This window comes from Artemia sp. Qi Xiang Cuo, chromosome 17 (genome assembly GCF_049724085.1).
Source record: "Artemia sp. Qi Xiang Cuo chromosome 17, ASM4972408v1, whole genome shotgun sequence".
NCBI classification, from domain to species: Eukaryota; Metazoa; Arthropoda; class Branchiopoda; order Anostraca; family Artemiidae; genus Artemia; species Artemia sp. Qi Xiang Cuo.
In genome coordinates, this window is record NC_142810.1 from 42,316,346 (window position 1) to 42,331,046 (window position 14,701).

Below are 14,701 nucleotides of genomic sequence, written 5' to 3' on the forward strand. Positions count from 1 at the left end.
TTGAGTAGATTGCTAAATTGTTGGTGGTACACCAAGTTCATCCTTTTCAGAAATATGATTTAGAATGTTTAAACTTTTTTTTATATTACCTTTCTAATCGAGTTTAATTACTAGTTTTATAATTTTAAGTATCACTATTTCTAATTCACGCCTTTCTTTACAACAATTTACAAAACATCGAGGCATTAATTAATGTTCAGGGGTTCCGAGAAAATTTTTTGTTTGAAAAGGGGCGGCAGACTAAACAAATCTGGAAACCCAAAACTCCTAAATTGGCATAATTCCCGAATTGGGAAACTGGTATACTATACCATAACATTTAGTTGGAAAGATGTCTTTAACAAAGAGAAAGAACCTGATTAGACCACAGTCATTTGCGTTAAACAACGTTTGTTTTCTCATTTCCAGGGTGGTCAGATGAAACTGATTTAAATTGCTTTCATAACGAGTGAAGGAGCAACCCAGACTAATTTTTCAATCAATGTCTTTTAAAGTCTCTTCAACTTTAAATGACTTAACTTTTCAAATTCTACTATTAATGACTAACTTTTTGACTAAGCATGTTTTAAGCGGTATTCAGTACGAAAAATCTATTAATTGGTAATAGTACACGTTAAGCACAAAAAAGCTGACCTTTAACATTGACATAATGACAATTTGACACTTTGACCACTTGACAAATAGACTTTTGACATTAAAGCAATTGAAATTGAAATCGATGCCCACCAAACCTTAAATTTACCACTTACATGCTTTGACGAAGTTGAAACTGATAATAATTCACATCAAGCATTGAATACCGTTTATAGATTTCAACACTTAGGAAATACAGTTTTGACCTTGACTAAATTAAAAGTCACTCATCGAATATAATATACTAAAATTTACCGCTTATGGACTTTTTCATATCACTCCAGTCTGATCTAACATCTCCGGTCCAGTGTCCACCAAAGTGCCCTTGACCTGGGTATGTTGATCTTGATATAATAAAAGGTCTTGTTTTCAAAATTTCAGTTAGAGCAAAGTTTGTAGCAATTGTTTCCGTAAATCCATAAAGATTGTGGACGTCGTAATGGGTACCTAGAATATTAATTCAGAGTTAATATCAAAGGGTGTAAATAATCTTAGCTCTTAATACGTGTGACTGAAAAAGCTAGAAATTGTTGTCCAACATTAACACATGCACAATACCTATCAGTCACATTTTCACACTTCTGAGACAATTGTAAAAAACTGTCCGTTAAGATGATTTTAAAGGGAGATGAAAAGGCCAAAGAATTAACCATAGTTAGACTCTCCAGGTTCTCCCTCTGAGAACAGATTAGCAAACATTTTCGACTAATAGCTCAGAAGGCTGAAAACGACCTTTATATGTAACAACGACAGCATGCTAAGCCACAGTTTATGTCCCATATCTTACGTTGCATAGGTTGAAAACGACCTTTACATGTAACAACGACAGCATGCTAAGCCACAGTTTACGTCCCATATCTTACGTTGTATAGGTTGAAAACGACATTTATATGAAACAACGACAGCATGCTAAGCCACAGTTTATGTCCCATATCTTGCGTTGCATAATATTAATGTTTAGTCAATTTAACTGCTTTTTTGTATACAAAAACATTAATACAACCTTGAATTACCGCGTGTTACGCTCCTTGTCCGAGAAACTCAATTACTACCCGTTTAATTTTTCGTCAGCTATGACAATAAACACTGTCTAGGGTATGGAGAGATAGAAAAGATTCAGGTGGATATGTATTTGACGCAAAATTAACTATTGCCATTAACTTTACAATATATCCCTAGCATTTGAAATTAAATAACTACCCGATGTGTTTAATGGCTGGCTCAAGCAACAAATGGAAAATTTCCGAAGACTACATTGCTTCATAATATAAAGAGTGAGTAATAGTTTATTTTTAACGGATGGCTACTGCTGCAAAAATATATCAATTTCATATTAGTCTCAAAGTTTATACATCAATTTCTTGTTACCAGCTTTCAGAGTTAAGATAAAATGAAAAAATATAAAACGGGTAAATGTCTTAATTAAGACAGTAAGAGAATAATAAACAAAAGCAAGAATAAACAACTAAAATACAAAAAAAATATGTTGGAGTTTTCAAACACATGCCTTGGTTTTGATAGAAACGATAAACCATGAGCGCAATTTATAGGGCTTCAGCTTGATATCAGCTTGATATTAATATATTGAATTCTGCGTAAAGCTCTGACTGTATTTGGCTTCAACTTGAAATTTTCTTGAAAATGGCAGATTCTTTGTCTTAAACTAACTATAAAATAGTTTGTGCTGAATTAGTACACACAATATGAGCTAATAAAAGAAGTAATCAAACGAGCCTGTCATACCCTTTTGGCAACTGTGGATCTGTTATTTCTGGCCCAAGATAAGGCCAAAGTTAAACAGGGTGGACGAGAGAGTATATATTCTATATATTTTTAGTTGTGATTTTCTAGTTAACTTCTACGCTTCCTCCTCTAGATTTCGAAAAAAATTGGTATTTTCATTAAAAGACATTTTTATTATTCGTAGGAAAAAACTAAAAAAAAACCCCTCCTAGATTTAAAAAAGACATTTTGCAACCCTCCTATATCTCTGTGAATTTTTGGGATTTTCTAGGGTTAGGTTTTTCTAGTCAGCTTTAGATTTGGCTTAGTCAATTATTTTTTCTCGCCCTTCCTAGAGTTCCACGCCTTCCTCCCCACATAGTTTTTCTCCTTTTATTTAGTAAGATTAGACAATTTTCTAAGAAAAAAACCATAGTAATATCATAATTCTGGTTCGGTGAGTGGATAAATCTGAAACTAACGAATACAAGGATACAAGAATTTTTTCGTCCCAGTGCAAGTTACAGATGCAAGAATGCGGGGAAATTACATGATGCAGAGGGAACATGAACCTCATAGCACATATTATGAAATCAAAGGAGGTTTTTTATAGGTATGTAGAATTGACTTGGGATCAGGGTTACCATCCCTAGTGATTTGTCACTATTTCTAGTGATTTTTATATTGTCCTAACAAAAAATCACTAAATAAGCACACAAATCACTAGATTGTTGAAGAAAATCAGTAAATGAACCCAAAATCTAGTGATTTTTTCTTCCACCGGGTGGCAACCCTGCTTGGGATGTAGTATGAACCTAATGGAGAATTGACTAACTGGGAATTAATTATAGTATTGACCAGGGAATTGGTTGTGCGAAAGAGGCACCAAGTTATGCCAAAGTTAAAAAGTTGCCGGGTTCTCTAGTAAAGCTGTCTACTACGGGGGATGTGTGACTGGAAAGAATTAATAAATTTAATTTAAGCGAATAAATAAATGAACATTAATTTAAATTAACTTTTAAACACTTAAATCTAACTGATAAATATATTTAATTAATATGAAATAATTTGCATCATTTTGGTATATTTCTACTATAACCGTCCGCAAATACATCTTCTGAACTTAATTTCTTGGTTTTCTATCCCTATTTTCAGACATGAATTGGATTATAAAAATAAGAACATCAAAACAGAGGGGAGAGATTCTTATGAAGGCACCATTCCTGTAGTAATACAACTCATAATAATAACGCAAAATTATTAATCAAAAATACTAAAAGAAATAATGTTTTTTTTTATCTTGTTTTTTTTTTTACCATGTAATTAACTCTTTGAAGTATCTCTTGATATTTTGAAGTTTTTCTTGTTGTGTTTTTACCTTGTAATTGAATCTTTGAAGTTTCTCGATATTAAACTGTGTACTGTAATCTTGACAGGGCCTAAAATTTTGCTGGGTCATTTGTTTTTTTTTCTTGGACGATGGAGCTTTGAAATTAAATAAGTTCATATAAAAAATTTTCGTGCGAATAAGGTAATTTGATTTATTGAAACTTCCAGTAAAACCAAAACCGATTTTACCGTTAAGACAACTTTACATGGGAATTGCTGGTTCTCTTGATTTTCACTACCCCACGAAAAGCTTTGGTTGTATAATTTTTGTTTTCTATAGATTTGAACTTAAAAGTGAAACTAATTAAGCAGCTTATTCGCGGCCAAAAAATTTCTTTAAAAAATTTGAGGAAAGACACACTACACCCTTTAGCACAGAGAATCCTCTAGCCCTTCTTAGAAAACCCTCTGTGCTGTTTTTAAAACTACAATAAGGTAGCCCATAGTGAAATTTCATCATAATTTTTAAATCTTTTGATTTTTATCATTCAAACACTAAAGCTACGTACCAGTGGCGCCGATTCATGAAACATTGGGGAAGAGGCAAACGTATTTTTCAAAATGTGGAGGGGGGAATTTTTTAAAATGAAAATCCAAAAGCATTATTTTCCAAATTTAGGGGGGAACAACTCGAGAAAGGAGCATACCCGTTCTCAAAATTGGGGTCACTGCTAGATACTGACCTTGATGAATTGTGTCAAATTCACTTTTGAATTCTAGCGGGTTTCTTCCAACTGCAAGTAAAATTTTTGATAAAAAAAGGTTTTTCAAATAAAGCACACTTTTCTTTCAATTCTAAATTTGTATTTAAGTTTTTTACCCGTAAACGAACAGATGTCTTTTAATTATTAAAACAGGGCATTATTGGACAGAGAAACGTACATTTCAATTCTGCTTTGGAAAATAGGCGGAAAAAAGCCCCCAATATAAATAGCTGTTTTCCCCTTATACGATAAAATCCAGCTACCAAAATGAAAGTGAGAACTTGGCTTCATTTCGAAGTTTTTTTCTACCAGGAGCCCTCGCAAGTCTATCAGATAAGTGCAATAGACAATCTTCTTCCAAACCTTATTTAAGGAGGAGCCAAGGGTTCTATTACAAGTTATAATTTTTAGACAAAGGTAGAACGAAGACGCTTTCCACGCTTCATTTGGCTCCAAAATCTTAGCAATTTTACAGTCTTGATTTTAACAGCCGGGACTTACCCCAAACCCGAAAGGATTAAGGATTTTAAGGGTTTGGGAGAGGGGTCAGTCGCATGACTCTGTAAGCTCAGCCAGAGTCGACCCAGCTCTAAATGGGTAACTGGAGAAATCTGAGAAAGGTAAGCAGGAAAGGTGTAGGAAAGCACAGGATGGCTACCCCCCTCCATTGCAGTTCCTGGCTGAAGGGCCTTGAAATGGAAACCAGCACCATCGGTTTGGACTTTAAGGGTCTAGTGACGTTTCCTATACCTTTCTTTTTTTTACTTGCCCAAAACTGTTGTGAATAATTACCTGCATATTGCTGAGCAGACATGCATAGCGTCTTGTGCTGCAAATGCCCATCGACAACCCTTGGAGTATAAGGGGGATTTTCTAATGAATTATCAGGACATCCTTCTTTAGCTCCATTGTAAAAATTGGCTGGTTCGTTCATATCCTGAAATCAAAACATTATAGCAAATCAGGTTCAGCGTTGTCAACGTTTTGAAGTAAATTATGCCCGCTATGCGGCCAAACTTGTATCACAAATTATTCTTTATGGTACAATTATAGAATTCTACATCAATTTCAATTTCACAGACAAAAATACAGGATAAACTGAAAGACAAGCTATTTTTCCCCTTCCTTTTTTTGTCATACCTTCATCTTGTTTAAAAAACTACTTTGGAGCGCTCTTTTCTCGTATGAAGATTCTTGAAATTTACAGAGATTTCTTTTTGTGTCTCGCTTAAATTTGACGGACATTCCTTTTCTTTGGCTTACCTCCCAAAGAGATGACCAGACGAGTCTAGTACTTTTAAAAAAGGCATCCTTGACCAGGCGAACCTAAACAAAATGTACCAAAAATTTCGGATTGTGCCATTAAATCCACGCATATAACATTTGTACCAGGACTATAAATTACACCAAAAACGGCACAATTGCATCGTATTGGCAACACTGGTTAGGTCTGTAATCTATATATAGCTCGGATGAAAATTGAATTCTTTTTTACCTTTAAGTATTACAAAAGGACACTCACCGAGAACATTGAGAAAAATATACAAAAAGTACAAGATCGTTAGTACATCTTTTGTGGCAATATATTTGCCCCCGGGCACACAAATAAAAACTAAAACTTTAAAATTTGGATGAATGTGGAGCTAATATATAGTAGAATTTTGTTCCTTTTCACGCAATTCCTTTCAAATATCCAATAGCAAGGCCGTAGCCAGAATTTTTGTCCGGGGGGGGGGGGGGTTAAAAAAAAGAAATAAAAAAACGAATCAAAATTTGATCATATGCATTTTTGTTACTTTTTTACGAGTCCGGCAAAAGTCCGCCCCCCCCCCCACTAGAGACAGCCTTGTCCCATAGCGATTGTTAAGAAGCATTGTCAGAGAAAAACTACAACTACTAATAGCCAAAGATACTATGCAAATAAAAATAGGAGCATAGACCAAATTGAAAGAAACATGGTTTTCCCACAAAAGTAAAGAGCAGATTTAAACCTTAAACCGAACATAGATTACTCTATGCAGTACCACACCAACTTAAAGTAAAAAACGATTACGAACAATGTAGAAATAAAACTTCAACGAACAAAAATTACCGTAAACAAGTAGGGCGTTGGTGTTCCCACCAAGTCCTCCAAAACCCTGGAGCTTCATATGCAGTTTACTGACAACTAAATAGATTATTTAAATTAAAAGTTGTATTTAGCAAATTAATGCATATTAAGGGAAGGAATTTTAAATGAGGGAAACAGTGAAACAAAATTACATACAATAATATATTATATATATAAGAAACATATAATGTATAAATGAAAATAATATACACATATAATATATAAAAAATAATAACAAATCAAAATAAAATAAAATTATTTAAAATAAATATGTTATTTATGACAAATAGATGAGAACAATGACAAAAGAGGGCCACGAACAATGAATATCTTATTTATGATCGAGAGGGGATATCAACCCTTAAGTTTATCGGTCTTTACCTTGAAGTTTCAGGCAAAATTGTAAATATACTAGCAATACTCTCAGCCAAAATAAGCTAAACTTTTGTCTTTAATATGTAGGTATATTTTCTTGAATTTTAGCCACGGAAATACAGACTAGCTGATTTATTCCATGTATGTGGAATAAAATCAACTTGGTGGAAGTGATGAAAAACTTGAGAGTTATGGCTAACTGGAGTAAAACCAAGACAGATAGTCTCCGTGAGAGGCAAAGCTGGCACACCCTTTTTCAGAATTGTATAAAAAGGATTCTTTTTACTTGTTGATAGATAGTTTATCATCCAACCAAGGGCAGAACTAAGGTAGAGTTATAGGCTACTCGAGACGCACAATCTCATGTAGGTCCAATAGCTTTTCCTCAAGGAAATGTCTTAAGCAATTAAACTACTTGTTTCAAATTTACGCTGTTTTAGTTAACGTTGCTTTTGTTCCTTCATTTTGCTGTATCTTATGGGCATATTCTCTTGAGCTTTTCTTCTATTCGTTGTCTTTGTTGAATCCATGTGGCAGATGCTCGTTTCACTTAAGCTCCAAATTCGACCTGGGCACAGGAAATCCTTACACACAGACATTGGATGAACGGCATGTCTAAGGATGGAAGTGGAGCAAAGCACGTGGACAATTTTTATATTTTTTAGCTGTTTTTTATATATACTTATTTCGTCAGGGTTGATCAGTCTAGCTGCTAAATTTGAACTTAGAAAATATTATTTCAATAGTAGCTTATGAGGAAGCTGAAAGCAAACCTGAATTTGGCGTATCAGGGGATTCTTCGGATCACAGCAAGGGCCTTGATCAATGCCTAGCATTAAATTTCAATATTAAATGCTGTTTTTTGGATTTTTCTTTTCCATAATTCGAAAAATTTGCCATATTTTTGGCCAGATGCTATGATTTTAGACGGTTCTGCCGCAGCAAACAAATATATTTCTAACGTAGATAGTTCAAAACATTTCTTTCTGCAGGTCTATCGGATATAGAGCCCCCCTCCGCCTCCCAAGGGACTTAGGTTGCAATAATTATCTACACAATACTTTGCTAGTTTTCATTAATTATTTAAATAAAATTTAAACATTTCTAAATAAAATTGCTAAAAAAAAACCAGCGTATTCCTACCTTTAGAAGTTAGTATTTCATTTAACAAACGATACCCCTCTCCATTTCTAATCTTGCTTTAAATTCAAACCCCTTAACTTATTGTTTTGTTTATAATAGAGTCTGTAAAGGGTACCTATATCAATGTGCCACCAGCGGTTTATTCAGTTCCACCACCATATTTTATGCATCTGTTGAATCCTCACTTGAAGAAGTCAGCAGATGGATTTGATAGAATCTGGTTAAGGATTCTAGACAGTTGAGCAGCTTCAAACAAATACATTTCTGAGATACGTAGTACCAAACGTTCGGCCTGCCCCCCATCCCAAAGAACTTATGCTGCGAGAATGGTCTACCCAGAAATTTGGTAGCTTTCACTTATCATTTGCTTCTTGACAAAGAATACACTACAAAATATATTTTTTACTTTAAAACTTAATAGTTCATTTAACAAAGCAAGCTTTCGTTTTGTTTCTACTCTTTAAAAATACATATAATTCAATCAATTATAACTTTCTATATGGACAGCGTAAAGCAAACCCACATCTGGAACACCCAATATTTCTGACGGACCCACTTTCAATTGCATCCTATTACAGGCAGCTGAAGTCTGTATGTTTGTCTTGGCACCTTCACAAAGGTAGCATAAGGATAGAAAGCTCCTAAAATTTGTTTGAGTGGAAAAATTTGTAAAAAACAGTCGTTCGTGACACATTGACTGTTTCACTAAATACAGTGACAAAGCTTAAGCAATCCTATAGACTATCCTACTAGCTCCGTTTTAAATTCTTTTAATTGCAATTAAAATATATAAAAAATTTATTTTCTTTTTCTATATATATACATATATTTTTTAAATTGTTTCATGAGTAGTCCTGATGCTGTAAAAAATTTATAGAGAATCCATAAATGTTATTATTTACAGTAAACAACTACTTTTCTTGGCTTCCTCCATATATTCAGGATAGCGTAGAAGACAACGCTTATGTATTTTTTTTCTCCATATTTGTAGTGTTTTTAATTTTTCGCCCAATTATCGCGTCTCTAAGAAATGTTAACTAACACTTGTATTTCAAAAGCAAGGATAAAATTGTTAGTTAACAATCTCGTTAGTTAGTATCAGCAGTTAACAATTGGACGGCGAAAAAAGTCTTTCAGCCCAATTTTTGGAAAGCTGCTAGAAAAATAAAAACTACGGTAGCGTATTAGAAAAACCTTACTTTCCACATTTCATTGGTTAGTTATTAGTAAGCATTTTTACAAAGCTTAGAAAATTTTCAAACATATTATGACCCTTTCAGGACCATAGACTGTCCAAGAGCAACGCTTCTGTCTAGTAGGCTGGCTTTTTGTATCAAAGGAACACACCTTTCTCTCCTTCAAAGGATTCCTCAGCCATATCATTGGTTGTAGAGAGACCTTTAGTAAACGCATATAGCACAGAAGTGTTAATTAAAATTAATCAAACGTTATTTAGTTAATGTTAATTGATTATAATGTTTTTGTGTTTTAATAAATAATCAATACGAATGCAAAATCTTAGATCAATCGGAACACAGAAAGTAAAAGAAATATAGATTTTGCAAGTTCTAAACTTCAAACTTCGACTTAATCTAGATAGAAAATTCTCCCAAAAGATTAGGAACTAAAAAACTCAATTACCTACAAAATTACCAAAATACAAACCAAATTACCAAAACTCACAAAATTAGCAACAAAAAAACTTACTATCCACAGTCCATCGATTGGAACTTCTTCAACAAATCTTCGAATTTGCTTAATCCAATAGCCAGTTGCATTTGGATGAGTGAAATCCGGCCAAACAGTGGATACAGGGTTCCAAACTTTACCTTCAAAAGGCTCTGCTGAGTTTTCATTCTTCTTTATAAAAACGTTCATTTCCAAACCCTCATCATAGGGTGGGTAGGCTCCTTTGGAGTCAGTATTGCTAATTCCTGGATCCATAATTGGAACAAAATGCATCCCTACCTGAAGTCATAAGAGTACATTAAATGAGGCATACAGATTCCATAGGCGGAGAGAGGGGTTGTTTTTCATTTTCCCATGGAGTTGATGTTTCGGGATTTGGTTTGGACGTTTATTCGATTTGGTGAAACTCCGTATAATTCTCCTGCCTAGCTTGTAATTTTGGGATTTTTGAGGTGAGCAACTAATTTTTTTTTCTTTTGTTAATATTTTTAGCTGGTATTTTTTTTCTCCCCTGTTCCCTGCTGGTCATCGAGACTTACGGGGAGAGGGTATGGTGATGTTTTGTTGACGTAAATTTATTGTTAAAAATTCAGAACTCAAAAATCACGAATCTTCCTTTATTTCAAATTCTTTTTTAGTTAATGTTCTTTTTTTATATGAAAGTAAAGAAGAGCTTATTTCCATAGTAAGCAGACTACTTGTACAAGACTACACTTGAACATTTTGCCTTATCTTCACAGTCGAAAAAAAGGAGGGAATTAGGTGACAGGCTTCGCTGTTTAGCTATAATCTTAAAAGCCGGAAGACCAAAATTTTTGATGAGAAATCTATATTTAATGAATAAGTTTATTTCACAAGCCAAAATTTCTTTTTATTTCTATTTTCTTAATTTGAATTCTTTTAGTTATTTTTTTCATACCAGGCTGCTCAAGAAAGTCCTGCCTGATCGCCCCTGTTCGAAAGGAAACTGTACAAAAATTTCCCATGCTGTTTAACTAAAATCTTAAATACTTGAAAAAAGACATCTTATTATACATACTTCCTATCCAATTCAAAAGTCTATTTGAAAAACGAAGATTTCTTTTCCATTTAAAAAATAATTCAAACTCTCTTAGTTAACTATTTTGATTTGGACAGTGAGCACAAATTAGCACATTTACCCGTCTGACTGACCGTATTTAAATTAGTAAGCAGCACAAAACTTTTGTTTTTTCCCACTTTCTAGGGCTATAATGAGAGAAAGCTTAGGATGGCTAGGATACGTTCTACGGATGAAGGATAACATATTACCAAAGATCGTCCTTTTTGGCCAACTATCTAGGGCCGAAACAAAAAAAGGTCGTCCCCAAATAGGATGGAAGCAGGTAGTGTGGGAGGATTTACTGGAAATTGGAGTTTATTAGTAGGTTGGAAAGTGGATGGCTTTGAATAAATTAGGATGGAGGAGGAGCGCAAGTAGCTGTGTTGGCCTCAGACGGCTAGGTACTGCAGCGAGTTGTTAGCACTGGTGGTATCAAATTTACTGGTAATATCAGACTGCTTATGAAAGTTCTAACTTATTACCACCAGTCAGAAAAAAAGAAAGATATTAGGCAAAAGAACGACCTGACTATTTTGTTAAACCTTTAAATGCTGGAAAACAACAAACCGCTAATTAAAAAAAAAGAAAAAAAAATCCCTATCATAGGCAGTGAAATAGCGCTGCCTAAGTAAAGAACCATGTTGGCACAATGTATTATTTATTTTTTTCCATACCAGGGCACTTCGTAATGAAGGAGTTGTCGTAAAAATTTTGAAAAGGGATCATTCGATTGGAAATTGGAGCGGCTAGTGCCCTTTTTAATAGTCGAAAATGATTGGAGGGCAATTATCCCCCCCCACGCCCATCATTCCCACCCACCCCGCCAATAAAAAGTTTGAGATAGCCATTTCGTTCAGCGGAGTTTATTTCCAGATAGAAAATATGTTTTTGAGGAAGACACTCCCCCACAACCCTCAAGGCAAGGGTTTTAAGTTATGCCCTGGGGGCATATAAGAACGGTGTTGGCACGATGTATTATTTATTATTTTTTTTTCCTTTAGAGCAGGGCACTCCGTATCAAAGAAGTTCTCGTAGAAACTTCGAAAAGAGCTCATTCAATTGGAAATTGGAGTGGCTGGTGCCCTTTTTAATAGTCGAAAGTGATTGGAATGCAACTAACACCCCTTACACGCCCGCAATTACCCCAAACATATCCACTCAAAATTTTTAGATAGCAATTTTGTTCAACGTAGTTGATTTCCATATAGAAATTACGTTTTTGAGGAGGACACTCCCCCACAGCCCTCAGGGCAAGGGTTGTAAGTTATGCCCTGGGGGCATATAAGATTTTTATAGAAAGCATTGTCGAAGAAACTTCAAAAAGGACTCATTCGATTAGAAATTCAAAGGGCTAGTGCCCTTTGTAATAGTCGAAAGTGATTGGAGGGCAACTAACTCCCCTCTCAAGCCCACCTTTTCCCCAAACGCATCCAAAAAAAATTTGGAGATAACTATTTTATTCAAAGTAGTTTTAAGTTATGGAAATTAGTTCTTTGAGGATGACACCTGCCCCACAACCTTCAGGGCAAGGGTTGAAAGTTATGCCCTGGGGGCATATAAGGTTTTTTTATAGAAAGCATTGTCGTAGAAACTTCAAAAAGGGCTCATTCGATTGGAAATTGAAACAGCTTGTGCCCTTTCTAATAGTCGAAAGTGATTTGAAGGCAACTAACACCCCTTCCAAGTCCGCCATTTCCCCAAATACATTGAAACTTGAAAAAGAGCTCATTCGATTGGAAATTCAAAGGTCTAGTGCCCTTTTTAATAGCAAAGGTGGTTTGAGGGCAACTAAACCCCCTCTCACGCCCAAATTTTTCCCAAACACATCCAATCAAAATTTTGAGATAGCCATTTTGTTCAGCGTAGTTGATTTCCAAATAGAAATTACGTTCTTGAGGAGAACACTCCCCCAAAGCCCTTAGGCCAAGGGCTGTAAGTTATGCCCTTGGACCATATAAGGTTTTTATAGAAGGCGTTGTCGTAAAAACTTCAAAAAAGGCTCATTCGATTAGAAATTCAAAGGGCTAGTGCCCTTTGTAATAGTCGAAAGTGATTGGAGGGCAACTAACTCCCCTCTCAAGCCCACCTTTTCCCCAAACACATCCAAAAATTTTTTTGAGATAACTAATTTATTCAAAGTAGTTTTAAGTTCTGGAAATTAGGTCTTTGAGGATGACAACTCCCCCACAGCCCTCAGGGCAAGGGTTGAAATTTATGCCCTGGGGGCATATAAGGTTCTTATAGAACACATTATCGTAGAAACTTCAAAAAGGGCTCATTCGATTGGAAATTGAAACGGCTAGTGCCCATTTTAATAGTCGAAAGTGATTTGAAGGCAACTAACAACCCTTCCAAGTCCGCCATTTCCCTAAACACATTGAAACTTGAAAAAGGGCTCATTCGATTGGAAATTCAAAGGTCTAGTGCCCTTTTAAATAGCAAAGGTGGTTTGAGGGCAACTAACCCCCCTCTCACGCCCAAATTTTTCCCAAACAAATCCAATCAAAATTTCTAGATATCCATTTTGTTCAGCGTAGTAGATTTCCAGAAAGAAATTATGTTTTTGAGGAGCACACTTCCCTACAGCCCTCAGGGCAAGGGTTGTCAGTTATGCCCTGGGGGCATATAAGGTTTTTATAGAGCGCGTTGTCGTAGAAACTTCAAAAAGGGCTCATTCGATTGGAAATTGAAATGGCTAGTGCCCTTTATAATAGTCGAAAGTGATTGGAAGACAACTAACACCCCTTCCAAGCCCACCATTTCCCCAAACACATCCAATCAAAATTTTGAGATAGCCATTTCGTTCCACGTAGTTTAAAGTTCAGGAAATTATACCTTTGAGCAGGATACTCCAACCACAGTCTTCAGGGCAAGGGTTATAAGTTACGCCCTGGGGGCATATAAGGTTTTTATTGCAATCTTTGTCGTAGAAACTTCAAAAGGGCTCATTAGATTGGCAATTCAAAGGGCTAGTGCCCTTTTTAATAGTCGAAAGTTATTTGAGGGCAACTAACTTCCCCAAACACATCCAATCAAAATTTTGAGATAGCCATTTTGTTTCACGCAGCTTAAATTTCAGAAAATTATACCTTTGAGTAGAACATTCCCCCCACAGACTTCAGGGCAAGGGTTATAAGTTATGCCCTGGAAGCATATAAAGTTTTTATTAAAATCTTTGTCGTAGAAACTTGAAAAAGAGCTCATTTGATTGGAAGTTCAAAGGACTAGTGCCCTTTTTAATAGTCGAAAATGATTTGAGGGCAACTAACTCCCCTCTCACGCCCAAATTTTCCCCAAACACATCCAATCAAAATTTTTAGATAGGCATTTGAAAGTTTTGGAAATTAGGTCTTTAAGAATGACAATCCCCCCCCCTACAACCCTCAGGACAAGGGTTATAAGATATGCCCTGGGGGCATATAAGGTTTTTTATTGAAATCTTTGTCGTAGAAACTCGAAAAAGGACTCATTCGATAGGAAATTCAAAGGGCTGGTGCCCTTTTTAAGAGTCGAAAGCGATTTGAGGGCAACTAACCCCCCTCTCACACCCACCTTTTCCCCAAACAAATCCAATCAAAATTTTGAGATAGCCATTTTGTTTAGAGCAGTTTACAATTCAGGAAATTATACCTCTGAGCAGGACAGTCTCCCCACAGTCTGCAAGGATTATAAGTTATGCCATGGGGTATATAAGCTTTCCTTAAAATCTTTTTCTTAGAAACTTGAAAAGAGGCTCATTCAATTGCAAGTCCAAAGGTCCAGTGCCTTTTTTAGGGTTGTATAGAGATTGGGGGACAACTGGTACCCTGATCACACCCATCATTTCCCCACACACATCCAATCAAAATTTTAAGA

At 35.4% G+C, this 14,701-nt stretch overlaps 1 protein-coding gene across 4 annotated transcripts in view; it reads right to left on the reverse strand.

Moving 5' to 3' along the window:
• Positions 1–14,701, reverse strand: part of LOC148942219 (lysosomal alpha-glucosidase-like) — a 134,320-nt gene that overhangs the window by 27,064 nt on the left and 92,555 nt on the right. For all 4 annotated transcript variants that reach the window (XM_089102950.1, XM_089102951.1, XM_089102953.1 and 1 more), the window contains 3 exons: positions 9,784–10,044; positions 5,241–5,385; positions 889–1,080 (listed from right to left, as the gene is read on the reverse strand). In XM_089102950.1, the coding sequence (XP_088959076.1) occupies positions 889–1,080; positions 5,241–5,385; positions 9,784–10,044 (598 nt within the window). The remainder of the gene's footprint in view (positions 1–888; positions 1,081–5,240; positions 5,386–9,783; positions 10,045–14,701) is intronic.